The sequence below is a fragment of the Carya illinoinensis genome, chromosome 2 (genome assembly GCF_018687715.1).
Source record: "Carya illinoinensis cultivar Pawnee chromosome 2, C.illinoinensisPawnee_v1, whole genome shotgun sequence".
In the NCBI taxonomy this organism is placed as follows: domain Eukaryota; kingdom Viridiplantae; phylum Streptophyta; class Magnoliopsida; order Fagales; family Juglandaceae; genus Carya; species Carya illinoinensis.
In genome coordinates, this window is record NC_056753.1 from 30668028 (window position 1) to 30691617 (window position 23590).

The 23590-nt window shown below is 39.8% G+C and overlaps 3 protein-coding genes across 3 annotated transcripts; 1 reads left to right on the forward strand and 2 right to left on the reverse strand.

Moving 5' to 3' along the window:
* Positions 1-488: 488 nt before the first annotated feature.
* Positions 489-5063, reverse strand: LOC122300855. The gene is made up of 6 exons (XM_043111786.1): positions 4662-5063; positions 3614-3947; positions 1966-2050; positions 1690-1776; positions 962-1198; positions 489-822 (listed from the first exon to the last, which is right to left on the reverse strand). Exons 1-6 carry the CDS (start codon positions 4823-4825, stop codon positions 746-748), a joined length of 984 nt encoding a protein of 327 aa, XP_042967720.1. The 5' UTR covers positions 4826-5063; the 3' UTR covers positions 489-745.
* Positions 5064-5601: 538 nt separating this feature from the next.
* On the reverse strand, positions 5602-8253 carry LOC122300854 ((R)-mandelonitrile lyase-like). Its single transcript, XM_043111785.1, has 3 exons — positions 8050-8253; positions 6105-7620; positions 5602-5901 (listed from the first exon to the last, which is right to left on the reverse strand). The coding sequence occupies exons 1-3, from the start codon at positions 8153-8155 to the stop codon at positions 5853-5855; spliced, it is 1671 nt and encodes a 556-aa protein (XP_042967719.1). The 5' UTR covers positions 8156-8253; the 3' UTR covers positions 5602-5852.
* Positions 8254-20602: 12349 nt separating this feature from the next.
* Positions 20603-22335, forward strand: LOC122300856 (mitogen-activated protein kinase kinase 5-like). Its single transcript, XM_043111787.1, has one exon. It carries the CDS (start codon positions 21129-21131, stop codon positions 22194-22196), a length of 1068 nt encoding a protein of 355 aa, XP_042967721.1. The 5' UTR covers positions 20603-21128; the 3' UTR covers positions 22197-22335.
* Positions 22336-23590: the final 1255 nt, after the last annotated feature.

The window sequence follows — 23590 nt, forward strand, 5'->3', positions numbered from 1 at the left end:
CTTGATCTAATTCTGGGAGTAATTTTTGGATAAAATTTTATTACATACAAGTAAAGTTATTTATTAATCTCCGTACCAATACTGATTCATTTATATTCAAAATTTAAATTAGTATTATTTTTAATAAAATTTACTTTTTGATCAATCTTATTAGATTAATATAAATATTAATACAGAATTATACTTGTAATTAAATTTTTCCCTTTGGGTATTAAGTGCAGGCAGGAGGACGACGACTGTTAGTTACACAACGTGCTGTATGCATGCTGTACATGATAGGCCGGACCCAACGCCGTATTCAGAAACTGCAGTCAGGAGCTTTTTAATTGATATGGGCTGGTTTTGAGAGGCCCAATGTGAATGAGGGAGGGGATACGACATACGAAATTACCATAACGCCCTGCAGCAGTATCTAGTCTTTGGGCTGGTATTGGTTGTTGGGTGTGTAAATTTGGTTGGCTCCGAGGAGCAGTTCAAAACCAAAACGATTGTAAGTCACCAGCAGAAATGTATTTACTTGGAAAATTCATCCAAAAAAAACGAAGGGGATGATGAGAATGGCCTTACAGATACAGAGGAAAATTTCTGATGAAATGCCATAGTGGCTTGTGCTTTTAGCAACTCCAAAGCAGCATGTAGCATTATCATCAAAGACCTCACTCGGCATTGTTGTATAAAGCAGTTAGGCACTCCAGTCAAGTTTAAGCAGACGCAAAGAATATGTCAAATAATTTAACCCCAGTGCTTAAAGCTCTACGTGGAGAACTTTCTCGAGGCAAACTGATGCGATAATGGGGCCAGCCAAATCCCCAACAGCACAGCCTGCAAAAAAATAAAAATAAAAAGTTCATACCATAAACACACGTTAAAACCATGAACTGTTGTCATCTACAAGAGATTCAATTTGTTAATAATAATAATAATAATCCTAGAAAGCTTTCTTGCCAGGCAGTCAGCTTACCAATCCACTGGCCAGCTGAAGGACGTAAGAGGGTGGCACCAATCCCTGCCCCAATGGAAGCAAAAACCAGTGCTGCACTACACCTCACAGTAGCGCCAGCAACCTTTTTCCCCAGAACTTTAACTCTTTCTGCTTTATCAAGATCATCATTCTCCTCTTCAATTGTAGAACCAAAGTATCTGTAGATTTCAATGCCAACTTGGACAAGCCATGATGCTGCAACCCCTAGAAAGTGTCCTGCATATCAAAATGTGGCAATATTCAATGGGTTGAAGCTCAAATAATTTATAACAATAAATGGGAATAACACAAATATAAATGGCTTAGGTGTATGTTTACTTAAGTGAAATTTTGAGAACAATTGATAGTTTGAATATAAAAGGCTTAGGGCATGTTTGAGAACACAAATTTTGAAATTTATTATTTAATGGGTTCTGTGAAAATCGTTAGAAAATTTTGAATAAGATTTTTTCAAAACTATGTATCAAGGTTTATGAAAGTGAATGAATATACCCTTCCAGTGTAGTTATTGTTTTGATTTTTGTAAAAAGTTGGTTTAGTTTTTGTGCTTTCTACTTTTTACTAAAGTCTAGGAAAATGATTGGATAAAAAGTTGAAATAGAAAATCTTTCTTAGATCGAAGGATATTTGGGTTGAAGTTGATTTTTTTTTTTTTTTTTTTTTTTGCAAGAAAAAATTTGAAGTTTTTTTCAAAACTTTGCCTTAACCTCTGAAAGTTGTTCTGCTAACACTGAAAAAGTAAACCAATGTAGGCATCCGTCTTGCAGACTTGCGCACAGCAGATTTTGGAACATCTGCACAGACAAAAAATGTAATCAGAAGGCTGATCAGACCTATACATAACAATCAATATCTCTTCCAGCCATAACTAAGCTCATCTCCTCTATTTTATGTCAAATGTCCCCTGATTCTTCTTCTACGTCATATGAATTGTGAAAAATGAATATTTGCTACATTAAAAAAATAAAATAAAATTGAAGTACCTTTCAGGAGTTTCCATGCCATCCTCTGTGAAACATAATGGACAACAATTCGTTCAAGCACTCGCCGAGTGGTTACAACAGTTGTCTATAATGGTATGCAGTAGATCACTAAATTAAGTTAGTCTCTTAAAAGGCACAAGCTGAATTTCCTAACTTTCTACAATCATCCAATGCAAAACGACAAGAAAGATGCAAAGCTTTGCAGTACACAAATATGAGTAACAAGATTGCTAAGTGAGATAATTGGATGAGTGAATTTTATGAAGTAATCGCTGTCAAAGCAACCAGAATAACTTGCCGGCACTAGTTAAAGCTAAACACCAGATTAGCAACAAAAGGCTTCAAATACAACAACATCAAAGTTTTTCAAATGTTGGTAAAATCCTTAACCAAAACAAATATTTTGTTGGACAATAATGTTGCGAGACAGGAGTCAGTTATCGTATAAATTGCAACATGGCGAACTGTTGAATATCAGGAAGAATGATTTAGATCAATTCTTCCCCATACAAAATAATGGAAGGTTAATGCAAAGAGGCAAGTCTGGCCAAAATAGACTTGGTTCAAATCTGAGGAATCTTGCAGTTGACGATACAGAGGGAAAAGAATAACAGTGGGAACAGGGAGAAGTCCACAAAATTCATTCACAGAATCCAGGCATTCTTGTTGTGGTTCACAGAAATCCCTATCTTACCAAATGGGGTCACTCAGAATAAGAAGCACAAAGACAGAAATCGTAATTCATTAAAAAAATTACATTGAGTATCAAGATATGGTCTTCGTTTATCCTAGTGGAAAAACAAATTATCCACACAACCGTCTGAAAAAACACAAGCATGAGGACAAGATGTGAAGCACATAGATTGAAAAAAAAAATGTGAGAATGCAACATAACAAAAAGGAACATGCCAAAAGAGATGGATCCACAGACATGTGAGTGCATAATGAAGAAACACAAGATCTGGCAAATTACTAATCTTGAATTCATTTTTCCTACACACACACACCTTTTTTTTTTTTTAATAAGAAGAAAACACACATATCTTGCATTGGCTTCTCAATGAAAAGGCAACACAATTGTGTCAACAAATGTTAGATTCCAGAGTGCTGATAAATTTATAGTAACTGGCCAAGCAGGGTTTTTTTTTTTTTTTCCTTCTAGGATTTCGTATCTTTATGTTTTACCACCCATGAGAATTTCTCATGCTTACAAAATTGCTTATGAGAATCTTTGTAAGCACAAGAGCTGAACCCTAAGGGGATGTTTGGAAATAATTCTCACCCCATCTCATCTCATTTCCAAACATTACTCAAATACAAATATTTTCAAACTAATAATTACAAAATTTTCAAACTAATCATTACAACTTTCCTAAACTTTCAAATAAAAAATAATTCAACTTTTTCAAATCCCAAAACAAAAATTATATTAAAAAATTATACTCTAACAATATTTTAATTTTATTATATTTTTTATTCAACTTTTTCTTTCTATTTTTCCAAAATCCAAAAAATACTTAACTCAAACTATCTCACTACTATTCAAAAACCATCTGACTACCATTTACAAAATTTTCATCTCATCTCATTCCCCAAGTATCCCCTAAGCCGTAATGAAACAGATATGAGAAATATCAATACAACTCACCTCACGGATGATTTGCTTCATTGATTTTTTGAAAGGAATAACCAAATCCACATGGCTCTCCTCTCGAGTGTCCTGAAGAAACTCATCATCATCATCCTCCGTTGTTGAATGAGGCTCCAAAAGAGGCAAATAGAACATCAAAAATGACCTTAAGGAAGTCATAGCAAATGCCCTTAATTCAAAAGCTGAGAATAAAGGTTTTAACACAATTTTGTATTCTTTCGCTCTGTAGTTCAAAGAATCGTGCTGAAAAAAATTTGCAGTTGCACTTCGTATACTGGAAATGTAACCTTCAGAAAATGATGCTCCAGCATCACAGTGAGCGACTGATATCCTGAATTACAGCATTGAAAGTGAAGTGTACAATAACAAAACCAAGTAGCTTGTTTCAAAAGAAAATGGAAGCAATGAAAAGAATGATGTTGTTTATGAAGTTTAAACTGCATATGTAGTAGCTAATGAGGCAAAATTAAAAATCTGCAAAAGATAAAACAGAGACAATTAATTACAACAGCATGGGGTGGAGAGGGTTAGGAGGGAGGGGTGTCTTTTACTGCTGATCAACCAATCAGACATGGCTTTGTTTTCGAAAAAGTGAATAACCTTATTTGAGCAGGCCAAAATATGTAGCTTCTTTTTACCGTCTTTATTTTTTTATTTCATTTTTGTCACCCAATACAGCTGAACATTAGCTACTATGATTTAATACCAAAGATTTCAGAGAGAACTTAGAGCCACTCCGTACAAACTATCAAATCATATATAGTAATGATTCATAACACAATGCAATCTGCTCAAGAATAAATAAGTGAGGCATATCCAGCTTAAATTATAGAAAAGCTCTAAAATTTAAACCCATATGAATGAAAGAACACATTGCCTACGTTAAAGTACCTGTTGCCACTCAACAAGACAATTTTATATAATACTCATGGTGTAACTATATCCTCGTTCCATAAACATCCCAAACCATTATAAGCCAATTGATTACCCCAACCATTCCTCACGCACACAGACATGTTTACACAGAGAGAGAGAGAGAGAGTACCCGAACAACGCCCTAGAGGCAAAGGGTGTTCCAGCGGAAACGGCGGCGGCAGCTGCAGAGGCCGCGGCGGTGGCCGACAACAACCCATAAGAGTGGAGGCTTTGTCCCGTGTATAAACTTGGTTTTTTCCGCAATAAGTCGAGGACTATAGCTATTCCCGCCATTGTTGTACCTCCTATCTAAAACCAATCACAAAGCTAGGAACTTTCTTATCTTTTAGCTGTTAGCATACCCAATAAGGAGAGAAAAGAAGTGAGGCGGAAGATTTCCTGGTAAAAGATCGAACTATGTATTCCAGAGAATGCGAAATGAAGGCTTATGGCGTCACGTTGATGAAAGGGAGTGGTAGAGGCGGATCCCTAAATTATAGTCGATTTGTGCCTTTGGGGCTGGCATGGCAATCTGCTTTTTATCAAACGATGACGTTTCCAATTTTTAACCTTTTCTTCTGGTGAAGAAAAAAAACTATATTTTTCTCCTTCAAACTCCTGCTTCCTTGGCTTCCAACATCATTCACTTCAAACATCAAACATCAAACTTCTCATTTTATCATTCTCCCAAAAGTTGGCCACTTGAGATATTCTCCCAAAGCACTCCATTCTCTTTACAACGATTATGTCGATCGCTTGGAACAAGGCCAGAGTGACATAGGAGCGCGTATAACGGAGTTATGGACGAATTAATACCCGTTACTCGTCTGTAATATAGATTTATTTTTATGAAATCATTCTGGGAATCAAACATTTTTCTTCCATGATATGTTCCTTTAACAGTCGATTGTTTGGAACCAAGAGTTCACTCTAAACAGAATAGAATGAAGTGTTCGTAATGCAACATCGTGCGTCAATTACAGTCAGAACAATCTGAAGAAAGAAATCGCCCCTTATCATCTAACAAGAATCAGCTGGCAATATGAATGATATGGCAAGTGAGAGCAATCTAAAGCACAAACTGTACAAATTCTATTTTTGGGATTTTATTGGGGCCTGAGGTCTTCAAGGATGCCACATTCAGTTTTTGTGACAACATTCTCGTCACAGAGTATTATTTTGGCTGGACAGATTAGAAACACCTATATTCCTGGGAGAGCCATCTACTCCGAATCAATATGTACAAGAACACAGCAACCCTTGACAAAGTAAAAACAAGCCAAAACAACCCGACTAGCAGCACAGCCGGCCATAGCTCTGATCATTTATGTATCTTTTTCCGCTCTCTGATTATCTTCAGCCCAACATATCTGCCAAAAGAAACCAACTAATTGCTAACATTTCCACAAACATTTCCTTAATTAATGACAACTAAATTTGAAGAATAAAAAATCCTATATATACAATTGATACAAGTGATATGGTAGCCTCACATCAGCGAGTATTAAAAATGACTGATATTTTAACTTATTTTTTATAACTATAGTAAGTCGAATTTAAAACATTCCCTTACCGTCCCAACATCAATATAGTGGCCTGAGGATTTGTCCCCGGCGAAACTCCAATGGCCGACCCATCAACAACTCGGAGTCCATCGATACCTAAGACCCGAAAGTCGCCATCAACAACCTTCCCCACAACACAGCCACCATGGTAGTGCCATATGGTACTAACTGTGCGGCGGCAGAAATCTTCCATCTGATGTTGGTTAGATTGGTCAACGGGCAATGCAGGTCCCACAAACCTGAAATCATGATCACCAAACCAGTTCCTAAACTTGAAATCCTTCAAGGACCGGCTCCTCAGCACATCACCAATCTTGCGTGTGCCATTCACACAACGTTCGAGGTCCACTCGGTTCTGAAAATAATTGAATCGAACAATTGGACTCACCCTGACATCTGTTGAAGCTAGTCTCAGTGATCCACATGAAAGTGGTCCAATAATCTTCTCCATGAGAGTAGCCACAGGGAGATATAGAGGGGCAGACGGTGTCCGTATGAATATGGAGTGAGGAGGGGATGTAAAAGGGATGACATTGGAAGCTGCTTCGATGTAAGCCCCGGACTCGGTGATTCCAACCACTTGTATCAGTGAGTGTTCTAGTGGAATTGGTGTTACAATTGAGATGCCATTCCTGGGATTATCGTAAAGGTACTGCCCAACATGGGGAAGATGATGAGCCACCGGAATTCCCCAGGACGATAGATAAGGCCGGGGTCCAATGCCACTCAACAGCAGTAGCTGTGGGCTTCCAATGGCGCCAGCAGAAAGGATCACCTCACCTTGTTTTCTTACCATCGCGTGGTGATACCTCCCATGACGATCACGATAAACAACTCCGATTGCTGATTGCCTCGAGCCCTCGCGCGCTGAAGATGAAGCCAGTAGTACTCTTTCCACAGTTGCATAAACGGCAACTTTAATATTAGAAGGTTTTGCATACCTCAGAAGATCGGCTGCAGTGTGTCTCTTTCCAGTTTTGTCGAAAGTCGAACCGCCAATCTTGGTTCCCACCAAGTGATCCAAACTAAACCCGTTATAGGGATCAACACCAGCTTCCAATAATCCATCTCGAATTGCCGATTGCCAATTCTTGAGCTCTGGTCTAAACACAATCGCCCTCTCAACCCACTCATAGGACTGGTTCACAACTTTGAGATCCCAATGCACACCCGATTTGTGATAAAACTCCGGATCAGCTCGGCTATAGAACCCTGCATTTATCGCACTGCTGCCTCCGAGAACCCGTCCTCGGGCATTGGGGACCCCATCTTCAGATGTGAAGGCTTGGGCAGGGGAGACGAACGCATCCGCTTCCATAAGCGTGGTCAAGAAACCTTCGCGGTTCATCAAATTGGGCTCTCCATAGGCAACACCGCCTCGTTCGAGCACCAGTACTTTGTATTTATGCGAAAGTGTTGCAGCCAATGGGCACCCAGCTGTGCCGCCCCCAACAATGATGTAATCATAGTAGTCTTCGGATGGGAGTTCGATAGCATTGAACATAAACTTGAGGTAACTTGGGTCTGTACAAAGATTGGAGACAGAGAATGATGTTAGGCTTTTTAAAGATATATCGATCACTACCTTTTTCGTCATTTCCTCAGCCACCAAACGCAAAATATGAATGGGGAGACAACATATGGGTTCTACGGAATTACAGGGAAAGAGAATTCTATTTAGGTTACACAGAAAACTTGAGCAAAACAAAAGGATATTTTGAATAGTTAGTCAAATATTGATCAGAGAATTACAATTTCTTGCACTAATTTCGGCAACCCAACTGAAAGAACGAATTAAGAAAATGAATCGTCTTTTTCAAAGGATGGGCTTTGGCTTTCAAGAAAATTAAAGAAGATGGCCGTCTGTATGAATAGTCAGTCACATGTTCTCTATCCTTTCCGACATTTCGCGGAAACCAAACAGAAAAAAGAAGAATAAGAAGAAAGAGTCACCTTGTTGAGGCGGCTGTAGTGGTGGTAGTCTATCATTAGAAACAACCGCACCAAAGAACATCAAAAGTGAAAATAACCGTAGGCAAGAGACAATGGGTCTCGCCATTGTTCGGGTCTCTGGGTGTTTCTTGAAGAGGAGAGAATTTTCTTGGTGGTTCTTGTGAATCGAGAGAGTGAAAGAGAAGACTGAGAAGATAGATGTAGTAGAAAGGAAGGCAGTGCCTTTTGGTTGAAGCTTCAGTTGGAGACCGTTATACACCGTGGATAATGCACAAATCTGCCCCCAAACAATTACCGCTAAAATATGAATCGGCAATTATCAAATTAGTTTTACTACATGCAAAACTAGTCATGCACTCATCTATATATTAATACTGATTTATTTATATTTAAAATTTAAATTAACACTATTTTTAATAAAATCTACATTTTGACCAATCATATTATATTAGTACATAAATTAATGCACAATTATACTTATAATTATATTTTTCCTTATCCAATTCCAAGTTTGGATTTAAAAATTTTAATAATATAATAAATTTTTTCTTAAAAAATAAAATACTACCAAAAATTAAAATTCTGAAAAAAGACAAAATATCTATTAAATCATAACATACTTTTCAAAAGCTAATTTTTAAAATAATATTTTCTTCTTCACATCACAATTATTTGTTATTCAATTGACGCTGTATTTATTCTCTCTTTGAGGATGAATCACTCCCATTGTTTCAAATATCGTACCATATCGGTCAGTATATATTATACTAACCACTAGTTCAGTACAGGTATTATACTTATTTTGTACTGCTTCAAATATCGACTAATATTTCGATTTTTATTTTTTATTTTTTTCATTTATTCAAACTTTAAGCTTATTTTTTGACCCAAATTCATACCATACTATTTATAATTTATATATATATACATTTATGTATAATTTATTCATATATAGACTATTATTTTAGAATATAATTTTTATATATAATTTATTCATATATTGATTATTTCAAAACGATACATGAAACTTTCAATATTTTGACTGGTATAGCATCCGGTACAATATTCAAAACTTTAACCACACCTTTCCTATTCAGATGATTTTTTTTATTTGGACTTGTCAATAAATTTTCCCTCAATCAAGAGAGTGATGAGAAAGTCAAGAAAGACGAATTGGATCGAGAGGCCATGCCTATGCCTCTTCTTTATCGATAGGATTTCCATCATTTCTAGTCTTCATAACAGAGATGAGGGCGAGGGCGAGGCACCAACCATGTTCGATCCTCAACCTCCATCCTGAAAGGGAAGGAAAAAGACTTTTTTAATATTTGAGTGATATTTAAAAAATATATATATATAAATATTTGAGAATATCTGAGAATAATTATGTTATAAAAAATATGCCAATGGTGATTGCATTATCACGTATAGCAAAACATACACAAATATATTTTCAATGGATTTTATCTTTTTCAAACCTCAATAAAAACATACCTAACAATCTTTCTCAATCTAAACAAGTCTTTTATAAATTTCATCAATTTTACAATTTTTTTTTTAAAAACTCATTTTTAAATTAAATTTTCAAAATTTTTGCATATACGATAACAGATACACCAACAGAAGCTTTTTGATAGGTTGATATGCAAAGGGAAAATATTCTATTTTATTATTATTATTTTTTGAAAACAGAAGGGAAAATATTCTTACTATACATGCATTGTTCATGCCCCACTCATTTTTCTAGATATATTATTAGCACATGAAATACAAAATAAGGGTTAGAAAAACTATACCATTATCTTATTTTGTTGATGTGATTGTGTTGAATTACTCTTGAATTAATTATCATAAAACTATGAAAAATCTAAGATTTATTAAATATTGTCATGGAAAAGTGGACCTACGAAGAAAGGGGATTGATTTTCTTCTCTTGAACCATTTAGATTTCCCTTTTTTTAATTATTATATAAAAATTTTATATCAACTACTCGGTGTGAAAGTATATATTTTTTTTATAAATAAATATGTCAACAGTGCGAAGAGGAGTAATATTGGATACCCTCATTGAATGTGCTAGCATGGTATATTCTTTTTTTAAAAAATAAAATTCATGTTTAAAAATTAATTTTTATATATAAAGAATTTTGCTATATTCAATTATTTTTACATATTTTTTTTATACATTCTACTAACATAATTAATCAAAATAAGTATTTCATATTAAAAAAATACAACTAATTATAATAAAATAGAAAATTTTATACACCATACTATCATCTCACTTACATCTTACTAAATAAGATGTGAAACATTTATCACTATTGAATTATCATTTATTACATGCTTCTTTATAACGATGATAAATGTGTCACGTCATATATAATAAGATGCAAGTAAGATGGTGGTGTGATATATAACATTACTCTAATAAAATGCACCTAAAATACGTAAAGTGCATAAAATTTTAATCCATATTTAGATTCCATTAGATAAATTTATGAGAGGTAAATTCTATACACTATACTATCATTCAACTTTCATCTCATTATGTAGAATTTAACATAATTATTATTATTATTTTTTTGATAAGTAAAAAGAGATATATTAGAACAAGGAAAGGGCAAGGCCCGAGTACACAGGGGGTATACAAAGAGCCTTGCTATAGGCTAAGAGCTGCGAAGGGCAGCGTAAAGTTCAATAAAAGAAGTGACATTCATTACAATAGAGGATGCCCATAGAACTAAAGTGTGATAAAAAAAATCCCTTAAGCCTTCCGGAGATCGCTTCTTGTCCTCAAAGCAGCGACTGTTCCTTTCGTTCCATGTGCACCACATTAGGCAAAGTGGCACCATTTTTCAAATATCTGCAATCTGGCCCTTACCCCGGATTCCTCTCCAACAAGCTAAAAGATCAATCACCTTTCTAGGCATTACCCACGCCAAGCCTAGTCTTGTGAAGATGTCATCCCATAAAGCCGTGACAGCTTCACAATGGAGGAGAAGGTGGTCTGCTGTCTCACCATTGTGTTTGCACATAAAACACCAATCCGTTAAGTAGAGGCCACGTCTTCTCAATTTATCAATAGTCAGAATACTCTCATGAGATGCTAGCCATACGAAGAAAGCCACTTTTAAGGGAGCCTTAGTCCTCCAAATGCACTTCCAAGGGAATACAAAGGAGGGATGTGCTGAGAGTACCTTGTTAAAAGAATGTACTGAGAAACGCTTATTTCCTGTGGGCGACCAAAGGAGATGATCTTCTCTATCGGCATGTAAAGTTGATGCTTGTAACGCGCTGTAAAAATCAGCAATGACTCCCAGTTCCCAGTCTTGTGCTGCTCGAGAGAATCTTACTGACTAGTGGGTGGAGGTAGAAGAACTGTCGAAATTATCAGCAACTGTGGCCTCCTTATCAGATGCAATCCTGTACAAGGAGGGAAAAGTGGTCTTCAAAGCAGACTCGCCACACCAAGAGTCGTGCCAGAAGCTAACTTGATTGCCCCTTCCCACCGCAAGTCTGCAATTAGCAAAAAAAACTTCCCAACCGTTGCGTATGAATTTCCACAAACCTACACCATGAGCCCCTCTCACTGGGTTGGAACACCAACCACCTCGCATGCTTCCATATTTACTGTCGATAACTTCTCTCCAAAAGGCGTCTCGTTCCCTGTGGTATCTCCATAGCCATTTGCCAAGTAATGCTCTGTTGTGAGTTCTCAAGTTGCGGAGCCCCAATCCGCCATTGGTTAAGGGTGTGCATACTTTTTCCCATTTGATCAAATGGAACTTTTTCACGTCCTCCAAGCTACCCCATAGGAAATCACGGAAGGTTTTTTCCAGTCTATGCCCCACACCTACAGGCAAGGGGAAAAGGGAGAGAAAATATGTGGGAAGGTTGGATAGAGTGCTCTTAATAAGAGTGACTCTACCACCTTTGGATAGGTAAAGTCGTTTCCAACCTGCAAGTTTACATTCGATTTTCTCGACCACCCCATCCCACATTGTTTTGGATTTATGAGGGGCCCCTAAAGGGAGACCTAAATATTTCATAGGTAAGGATGATATCTTGCAGCCCAGCAAACCAGCCAATTCACTTAGATTACCGACCTCTCCAACTTGAACCACTTCAGATTTTGCAAGATTGACCCTGAGACCGGAGACAGCTTCGAAACATAGCAATAGAGCCCTTAGGGAGCGGATCTGATCAGGATCTGGCTCGCAAAAGACCAAAGTATCATCAGCAAAGAGAAGGTGAGAGATTGAGAAATTACCGTGGGTGGAGCCTCCCACTGAGAAACCCGAGATGTGACCACCCTCCACCATTCTATGCAACATTCTGCTTAAAACATCCATCACTAAAATGAAAATGAGAGGTGATAGGGGATCTCCTTGTCGCAAGCCCCGGGAACTATTAAAGAAGCCTTCGGGGAGTGCCATTCACCAAAAAGGAAAAACGGACGGTTGTGATACAATGTTTTATCCATTGGCACCACCTTTCTCCAAAACCGTACCTGCCAATTATGTGTATCAAGAAGTCCCAGTTAACATGATCAAAAGCTTTCTCCATGTCTAACTTGCACAAGATACCGAGAATGCCGGTTTTGACCCGACTTTCCAGACATTCATTAGCAATAAGGACGGAGTCAAGAATTTGCCTCCCTTTCACGAAGGCATTTTGGGACTTCGATATGATCTTCCCCATAACTGTGCTCATCCGCTGGGCTAGCACCTTAGAAATAATTTTGTAAACCCCACTCACCAAGCTAATGGGGCGAAAGTCCTGCACCTCTACCGAGCCTGCCCTTTTCGGAATAAGGGCCATAAAGGAGGCATTGAGACTTTTCTCAAATTTCAAGAAAGTGTGAAATTCGAGGAATACCTTCATAATGTCCTCCTTGACGATGTCCCAACTAGCTTGAAAGAAAGCCATAGTGAAACCGTCGGGGCCTGGAGCCTTGTCTTTTACCATCCCTTTTAAAACTTTGAGAACTTCCTCCTCTTCAAACCGCCTTTCTAACCACGCTGCACTTGATGCATCAATAGAGTCAAATGTCAAACCATCTACCTTAGGTCGCCAGGAATGTTGCTCTTTAAGTAGATGATCGTAAAAGTGAACAATGTGTTCCTTGATGGCTGCCCTGTTGGAGATAATCCGCCCATCGGAATGTAGAACCTCAATGGCGTTGCTTCGTCTATGGGAGTTGGCGACACGATGGAAGAATTTAGTGCACTTGTCCCCTTCTTTCAACCAAAGGGCTCGTGATTTTTGTCTCTAGGATATCTCCTCCATAAGCGTGATTTTTTCCAGCTCAGCTATCACCCTCGTTTTCCTTTCCTTCTCCTCGGCCGTGAGGGCCGAAGTCGCTTCCTTATCCTCGAAAAGCTGCAATTCCTGAAAAAAAGTATATCTTTGGTCATTTAGTTTTCCAAAGGTTTCCAAATTCCATGTTCTCAGATCATTTTTCAAGGCTTTAAGTTTTCCGGCTAAAACAAAACTGGGGGTGCCCGAGATTTGATAGGAGGACCACCAAGCTCTAATTTTGTCCATAAAACCCTCCACCTTCAGCCACATATTCTCGAATTTGAAATATCTCCATCCCTCTTGAATACCTCCACAATCCAATAAAAGTGGAAAATGATCTGAGCAAAGCCTGGGGAGGCACTTCTGACAAAGAGTGGGGAAATGTGTCTCCCAGGAAGGAGAGACAATAAATCTATCCAAACGAGACCATGCCCTCCCATTTGACCAAGTATAATTGCCCCCCCTAGGGGAAGATCAATCAAGTCTAGCTCGAAGATTAGGGCTGAAAAATCAGCCATGGCTGATCCCGAGTTGGAGTCCCCCGACCTTTCACTCGAGAAACGAGTGATGTTGAAATCGCCTCCAATACACCAAGGACCTTCCCTCCAGCTACATAAACCCGCAATCTTGTCCCAAAGGAGCCTCCTGTTATTATCATTATTTGGACCATAAACACTTGCAAAACCCCACCCGAATCCGTCTTCCAAAGATTTAAAGGAACATGCAACCACAAACTCGCCAATGAATTCTTCCACCAAATCAACAACTCTCTTATCCCACATCACAATAATGCCCCCTGATGCGCCCTTGGAGGGCAAGCTGGTCCATCCCGCATAAGCACAATTCCACAAACTTCTGATAATTTTCCTGTCTACGTACTTCAACTTAGTCTCCTGTAAGCAAAGGATGTCCGCCTTCCAATCCCGGATTAGATTCTTCACTCTAAGGCATTTGCTCGGGTTGTTTAAACCCCGAACGTTCCATGAAAGGATCTTGGGTTTCATGGATCACCCAAGTTCGCCCTATCAGTAAATCTTTCCCTGCTAGTGCTCCCTTTTCTACCATAATTTACGGAGCATGAGAGTCTATTTAATTACCTCTCCCTTTTGCTGGCGGATCGGAGGTTGGGAGACTGCTCTGCTGCAATGGCTGTGAACAGTGCTGTCAGTTGATCCTCAAAGTCGGCGCAAGAAATCCCTGCACAAAGCCGAATGTCCTCTACCTTCTTTAGCACCCAATTTGTTTGTGGGTCAGACCACGGAAGTGCTGGGGGCAACGAGCAAAGTGGACTGGGATCATCCCCTTCGTTGCCCATAACAGTGAAAGGGACCAAAGAACCTGATCCAGGCTCTACCACTTCTTCTCCTTCCTCTTCCAAACCATGATTTGCCTCCTCTTCAAGAGTACAAAGGACCCTGGAAGAAAACTCTGAAGTTCCCACCAAGAAAGGGGCTGCGCAGGTTGGGGACAGATTGCCAAGCTCTATCACTTCTTCTACCTCCCCTCCAAAACCGTGATTTACCTCTTCTTCAAGAGTACAAGGGACCCTGGAAGTAAGCCCTGAAACCACCAAGGAAGAAGCTGCGCAGGTTGCTGGGAAGGGGTGGTCCCCACCCCGTGGGGGCAGATTGCCACCGGAAGAAAGCCCAGAAGACTCCAAGGGGCAGATCGGGATTATCTGTGCTGGCGTTGGGCTCCCGGAGGCTTGAGGAACGACTGGGACGTCGTTTTCCACCTCAGGCCACACTGCCGGGGTTGAAACCACCACCGTTGTGGCCCTACACCGTGCATCGACTACGCCGGTAGGTAAGCCGGAGTCCGTCGGCCGCTTCTGTGATGCTGGCGTGGATGCCGGCAAAGGTGCCGGCGAAGTATGGACGACGGTGCTGGAAGAAGGGTCTCGGGACCGACACAAGGAGGGCTTGTGCGATGAAGGCTGCCGGGTCACGGGCTCGACTCGGGTGGGAGGTCCGGCCTGAGGGGCCCAAGACCGTGGGCTCGAAGCCCGTGTGAGGGGAGGCTGGAGGCCTTCCTGCCGGGTCCCAGACCCAACACGAGAGAGGGGGTCGGCCTGTGAGGAGGCTCGCGACTGTGGGCCTAAGGCCTGAGGCCGTGGGCTTGAAGCCCGCGTGGGGGGGGGGCTGAGAGCTCTGTAACCTCGGAGGGCTCTGAGGCTTGGGCCCAGAGCCTGCCAACGGCCCAAGTGGCCGAGAGATGACTAAGGCCCCTGAGTCCTTATACTTCTCTACGCCTGCAGGGTCCTTCTTTCCCGTAATGGGAAGACTGTCTTCTGGAACTAACTGGAGAGAAGTAGACGTGAACCCCTTACCCCGTCCCATCACCATGCCGAGTCCCATATCAACTTTATTCATCAAAAAGGCAAAATCTTGGAGTACACCGGTAAGCTTGGCTTTTACATCCCAGAACACCCCTTCTATATCGCCTAGATTAGTACCACTGTCAGAAGTCCCTTCCGAGCCCATTGAGCAAAAACCAGCCTTGTCTCCCAACTTTTCCATGGCAGAGCTGCACTCTGCCGCTGTACCAGACAAGACCGCGTCGTAGGAAACCAGCGGCGAGGCAGACGGCCTTAAACCGAGCTCCTCAACCCGTCTTGGAGACTCACGTTCAGCCACCTTTTTGAGATTATAAGCGAACCCCTCCCATCCACAGCTCTTGACGCCCTCGGGGATGATCAAAGAGCCTCTTTTTCTCCCATTGATGAACTCCTCCAAATGGAGATAGCAGCCCCTAGTGTTTCTGAGTAGATGAAGCGTGAGAAACCCATTACCGACCCTCATTTTCCTGAAGAAATTCTCGCACCACCTGGTCTCGGTGGCTTCCACCACCACTTTCACGACCCATGCAGCCATTGCCTCATTGACTAAAAGAAAGGTAGCCATGCGCTTGCTTTTCTCAAGAATACGAAAATAGTTTGCACCCACCTTTGAGAAAGCAAAAGATTTGGACTCCACTGAAAAATGCCTAACATTGTCCATCGCAGAAAAACAGGGGAGATAGAGAGATGGGGAGAGAGGAAAGGGAAAGAAAGGATGGAGGGATGATGAGGGAGTAAGGGGGTGGAGGAAGAGAGATCAGCTCCGGCGAGGGGCGCCGGAGTGAGAGTAGGTTGCATGCATGGGAAATGTACGGAGAGAGTTTTTTTGGAGATCTTGGAGATCTTTTGGAGTTTAATTATTACTATTGAATGATCATTTATTACATGTTTCTTTATCATTTAATGACAATAAATGTACTATATCTTACTTAGTATAATAAAAATAGAAAAAATCTAATTGTAAGTAATTCTGCGCATTAATACGTACACCTTCAATGTGATTGGTTAGAAAGTTAAATTTTAATAAAAATGATATTAATTTGAATTTTAAATATGAATGCAACAGTATTTATACGTAGATTAATATACGAACTCATTTGTATATAGTAAAACTCATAAAAATAAAATGAGAGAGTACGGTATATCAATTTTGCTACAGTCACCCGGCGTTGGGTACCTTTGGAGGAATCGGCTGACATGGCCGATATATATATTTGAAAAAAAAAAAAAAAACACAAAAGCAGAGTGAAACATTGATGAAATCCAATTGAAGAAGAGAAAAAGGGAGTGTCGTTTGGGATAGAGAGCTTTGGCATTTTGAGAGAGAGAGTTCCATCTAAGAGCATTCACATTGACTTCATCAAAGCCATCTTCAAAATTTGATGAAAAGTACAAATTTTTCATAATTCTAATATCTTCCTATCCATAATCCCACATTGGATTAGCCATTGGATTCATCAAAATAATAATATAATATTTTTTTTCCATATTTTGCAATTAAACCTACTATATGTACATTAATAATTTAATTTGATATTTAAATTATTGATTTCCAACTAATTTTTTTCCTCAACTTAATTACCAACAAACACATTTTATCAACTCTTCTTCTACCTAACAATCAAATATATAATAATTTAAGGAACAACAAACACATATACAATTTGTTCATCCAAGATAAAATATTATGTTTGAAACTAACTACATAAACCACAATAGAACACATAGTAGCACATTTGAAGTTAAATAAACCACAATAGAACACATCAACCATACTACCACACAAACATAACATTCCAACTCTACAGCTTTGAAGCAGCATCCAGCCTCAATAGCAATAAGGAGAGCTCTAAATTGTTCCTCAAATCCATCGCAAGAGATTCCCACACAATCCTTAATTTCATCCACCATCCTCAACACCCAATCAGATGATTTATTATTCCATTTAATTCCTGGATAAATAGAACACAGCAGATCAGAAGTAAAATCCTCATCTGATTCAATCAACTCACCAGATTCACTAGTCTCAGAAGCATATTTAGAAGCATGACAGCTGAAGAGTTTGAAAATATGCTCATACAAACTTCAATGATCTGAGAGATACGTCTTTTTGATAGTTAATCTGAGAGATAAGTCTGGCCATGGATGCATTTTTAATTTTAAAATAACCATGATTCTATGTTGTCAGCTAAAAGAATGAACTGTCTCAAAATACTAAAATAACTGTAGTTTAATTTTCATAGACTTATCTTAGTTAAACAACAGGAAAAAAATCTGCACCCCCACAAGAAAAAAAGGTCCAAATATTCGAAGATGCGGAAAACCTATGTCCTTGGGAAGATGAAAGGGAAGTCTTACTGGTTCAACATGAAAAAATGCAACAATAAGCTATACCAATCAATCAGATTTCGCACGAGCACAATATGCTAAGTATGATTCAAAAAACAAAATTTGAGTGAATAATACATGCATACTTATTATTTAAATCTAAGTTAACAAAGATTAGTATGAAGGAATTGCAACAACCTGGTTGAATTCATCAAGATGCTTAACAGCTTTAACAATTTCTTCCTGGTTCTTTTCATCCCACTTTTTCTTTCTTCTTTCGGTCAATGGGAGAAAAGAAAGGGGGTGCAACTCATGGTCAGGCTTGAGATAAAAAAGAGAAATTCACTCAATCCACTTGATGGATCTTAACAGGTAATTCTTACCTTCAATCGAGAGGTCAAGGTTTTCGTAAATAGCTCATACACCAACTTACAACCCACATGCCATTCACCAGAAGGATTTTTCCATGAAGGATTGACAACCAGACTGATCCCTGTACCGAATATATTGTTCAAACCAAAACATGATAATTTCAGGAACAGAACCTGGCTCAAAATCTACATAGAGATGTTTCACTCACAATTTCTAAGGGACAACATAATTAGCAGAGAAAGATACTTTGCAAAGGAGAAAAATATCAGTGTGATTTATTATTTTTGCTCATTTTCTACTGCTGATCCTCCAGGTGCATAAACTAGGGGTTTTTTTTTTTTTTTAAGTGGGTGCGTAGACTAGGGTTAAGATGCAATAATGAATTCCAAAGAATCACGAGCTGGGTTTCAATAATAAAATGAGTTTCACTAATAAACAAAAAGGTTGCTAATTTGGTACCCAACGGAAGTTGCTGCGGCTTGTACTGATTGAATGCCTCTCTTCGTCAAGCTCGAGCCTTGGAACCTAAAAGAAAAACTCTGCCTGGTCTGGAGGACCATGGGGCAAATGGGTCTTGCAAGAATGGAAGCATGAGAACCAGCACCTAACAGCTTGACCTCCATTAAAATGGAAGATAGAGCTTAGAGGGAAAAACCAACAAAACAGAGAAGTGTTACAACCCAAGACGAAAACAAGCGAAATTAACGGGAAGTTTGGCTGACAAAAAAGAAGGAATAAATAAATAAAAAGAAGAGGGAAATGGAGAGGAAAAATCGAAAGAGAGAAATGAAATTTTTTTTGGGATTCAGGGGCGAAAGAAACATCTGGGAGAGAAGAAAGACAGACGAAGAGAAAGGGTGAGAAAGAGACAAACGAAATCATGGGCGAAAAAAGAAAGAGCAGTTGAAAAAAGTGATTTTGTAATAAAATAATGGGATAGACGGTAAACAGTGAGTCTTCAAAGATGAAGATAAAACTAAATTTACTGTAACTCAAAGCTTGACTTTTACCGTTTGATGAATCCAATGCCAGTTTTTAACCTCCAAATCATTCAAATTTTGAAGTTTCCTTCCTTTTACCGAGACCAATGCCAGTGCCCTAAGAGAGAGTGCGCCGGCAGCTTGAGATGCAAAGTGGTTTGTCTTTTATGCAAAATGGCTTATATGTTTGGCGCCTGATGCTTTTTGATTTGTGTCCTTCACAATGTTCTTGCTTGGTCATTATAACATATGCTTTGCTCTGTTTCCATCATTATTTGCAAGCCCCTAAGAAGAAAGTAAAAAATAATTCTGATGAGCCAAGTAAACAAGCGAAGATGGATGCTTTACCCAAAAAGTGAGTGCTCTGTTAGTGATAAACTTTTTTGTGTTATTTTTTTGCTGGCTTATAAAGGTTCCATATTACCTTCTATGGGTGGAGGTGCTTCTTCCAGCAAATCCAAAGATTGAAAGTAAATCAGAGAATGCCAATAGTGGCAAATTGAAGAATCGTACACCTAAAAGTGGCGGTAGGAAATCAGGTGGTACTGCTCCTAAATCCAAAGGGAAATCCAAGAAAAATAACCCAACACACCCAAGATTCGTAAATTCAAGGATGATAGTACCAGAACACCTAGAGCTTCCACCAAGTCCAAGCAAAATGTCGAAAAAATTGGAAAATCCAAGCAATACATACCCAAGAATGCCTCCCTTTCTAATGACAAAAACCCTAAGGGTGGTGGTAAGTATAGTGTTAATGGTACTAGCAAGATGAAATCGAGCGATTCATCAAGGGCAAAAGAGAGAGAGGATATGAAGGATAATTCTACTGATTCTGCAAAGGTGCCTATAAGTACTAAGGGGAAGTCACCAACTTCGTCGAAAGAACATAAAAGTGACTCCAAGACTGGGAAGAAACGTCGGAAGGAAATGATAAGTTGATGATTTGTCTGCTTTTCTCAGGCCTTTTCTTTTCTCTTATAGAGTATGCTTTTCTTAAAAAGATGAGAAGACGAACCTAGCTGCAGCTCTGTTTTCATGGTAGACGAAGGGAGAAGAAAGAGTCAAAAGAGTGATTTTGGTGCATACGAAATTTTATTTGTACAAGTGGAGGGGTGGGTACGCGGTAGTTTTCCCTATCGGGTACAAATGGACCTTTTCATGATATATAAGATTACTACATATAAAATCGCATTACAAGTGTATTTATACTAACTAACCTTCCACCTTAGCAAAAATTAAGGTACGTTCCAACGTAGGTAAAAAAAGTTAAAAACCCAGAGGTCTTGAGAGGCGAGCCACAATACTGACGCGCGTTTTACCAAAAACCTAGAGTCCCGGAAGCTGGTCCTCCACCCCAGTCTAATCTCATTGGAGTGTATCCCATAATCTCTAGCCGCGTGAGTCCCACTCCCCACCCATTCTCAACGCTTCAACAAATCTCTCTCTCTCTCTCTCTCGTCTTCATCTTCCAAGAGCAAGAAGATTCTCTCTACAAAAAGTCGTCTTCTTCTTCCTCTTCTTCTTCTGCTTCTTCTCCTCCTCTTCCCTGGATGAATTGATACAACGAATCAATAACCGAACTTGTTTTTTCTTGTTCCATCCAATCTAGAACAAGAGGAAAGATCAAGATCAGGAAGAACCAATTAAATGTTCTTGACGACGATTTCTTCTTCTTCCTATTTCTGTTAGGTTCGATTCAATTGAACAGATAGAAGGATCTTCAAGAATTAGGAAGTTGTAATTGGTCGATCAGAGCCATGAGACCGGTCCAACCCCCACCTGGCGTCGGCGGCAACGGCAGCGGCCATCGAGGGCTAAAGGGACGTAGGCGGCAGGACCTAACCCTACCCCTCCCACAGCGGAACCTATCACTAGCCGTCCCTCTCCCTCTACCCCCATCCTCCTCTAATTCTTCCGCTAACTCGGGCACGTCGTCGAATCACTCTAACGGCTGCAACACGATCCACTTCTCGGAGCTGGAGCGAGCCAACCGCATCGGGAGCGGTAGCGGCGGCACCGTCTACAAAGTGATCCACCGCCCCACGGGCCGCCTATACGCCCTCAAGGTCATTTACGGCAACCTCGACGACTCAGTGCGCCTCCAGATCTGCCGTGAGATCGAGATTCTCCGCGACGTCGACAACCCCAACATCGTCAAGTGCCACGACATGTTCGACCACAACGGCGAGATCCAGGTCCTCCTCGAATTCATGGACGGCGGCTCCCTCGAGGGAAAACACATCCCCCACGAGCCCGACCTCGCGGATCATGCCCGCCAGATACTCTCCGGCCTCGCTTATCTCCACCGCCGCCACATCGTCCATCGCGACATCAAGCCCTCCAATCTTCTAACCGACTCCCAAAACCATGTTAAGATCGCCGATTTCGGAGTCGGTAGGATTCTCTCGCAGACTATGGACCCCTGCAACTCCGCTGTGGGGACCATTGCGTACATGAGCCCCGAGAGGATTAACACGGATCTAAACCACGGCCAATACGACGGGTACCTGGGTGATATTTGGAGCTTCGGGGTGAGCATCCTGGAATTTTATATGGGGAGATTCCCTTTCGCAGTTGGGAGGCAGGGTGATTGGGCCACCTTGATGTGCGCCATTTGTCTGGCCCAACCACCCGAGGCCCCGCCCACAGCTTCCAGAGAGTTTCGGCACTTCATTGCCTGTTGTTTGCAGAGGGAGCCGGGTCGTCGCTGGACCGCCTCGCAGTTGTTGACGCATCCTTTTGTCACGCAGAGAAACCACACCCAGAGCCAGGTTCATCAGAATCTCCATCAACTTTTACCTCCTCCACGCCCGCTTTCTTCTTAGTCTTCTTCTATTTTCTTCATTTTTGTCTTTTTTGTTACTTGAAGAATGATAAAGATTTTGTGTAATTTTGATACGATGGGCAAGTTTAATTTTTAGGAGGAGAAATTTGGGTGGAGAACTGGGCATGTTTCTAGTTTCAGTCGAGCTATCGCAATCTTAATCATTTTCTTTGATAATGTTTACAAAAAATGGAAAATCTGTAACTGAGGAGGCCTAAGTTTTATCGATTTTTCTCTTCAGCCTTTCTATTATGCCCTGAGATTATTATTAGTACAAGAATTGGTTAAAAAGGATGTTGGGTTTTTTTCTTTTTGGAGGGTTGCTGAATTTTCGCCACTATTGGTTAAGATTAATGTGAAGTGTTTTTGGAAAGTGTCGTCCTTTTTATTCTTCCGGGGGAATTTTTGGTAGTATCGAATGTGAAACCTTTTCAACTAATGGTTATTGTGATATCTAAAGCCTAAATTCCTATTTTCTGTCATCATGGTGGAAGAGACTGAAAATCAAAAAGGCGAAGATGCTTATATTCTCTCGCTTTCTCTTCTCTGGTGGTTTAACGCTCTTTGAATACCCTGGTCTCAGTATTAACTGGTCAATTGCGTGTGCCAACATTTTCCCCATTGCTTTGTTCTTTACATTCTTTTGATTAATGGCTGGAATATTCCTAGCAGAGGGAATAATTGAAGGCCAATTTGCAGTATTAAATTTAGAGATCTAAATGAGGTAGATCTAAATGAGGTGTCTTATCCCTTACATGTGTTTGCGGAGACTCGTTTTCTGTACCAAAGCCTCTTAATTATTTGCGGAACATGCTAATTAGTGGCTTGTCAAGATCTTATTGGTCTGTCCCTCAGCCTCTTTATTTTTCAAAGTTCGGTGCAATTAGAACCATCGTGTGGAACACCGAACGTGTTATCGATATATAATACTCCTTGACAGTTAATAGGTCTGTTTCTTTGATTTTGTGGACGGAATGTACTTCTGGAATGGGTTATATTTTAGGAAACATCATGCAAATGTATCAAGGGCCTACCCATGTTTAAATTTGGACGTCAAGATTGTCATGGGCACCTGTAGAGACACTGAATTTTCTGGAAGACAGTTTCTTGAGTCAAAAGCTCTCTGCATTTGTCTTTCAATTCTTGCAAATTTGTGAGTGGATTCCACCATATTTCTTTCCTTATATAGTTGCGGATTTGATTTGAGTTTTTGGCCCATATATGCTGTAAAACTGTGTTTGCATTTAGCTTCCGATGCTGTTCATTGATTTTGATTTTGAATAATGGAGTTCATTCATTTCTACCAGTTTGGATATTGAGTTGAGTTATGAAGAGTAGAATTTTGTGAGTCTTATTGAGATGGATTTAAATTTTTTTAGGTTGAGAAGAGAAACT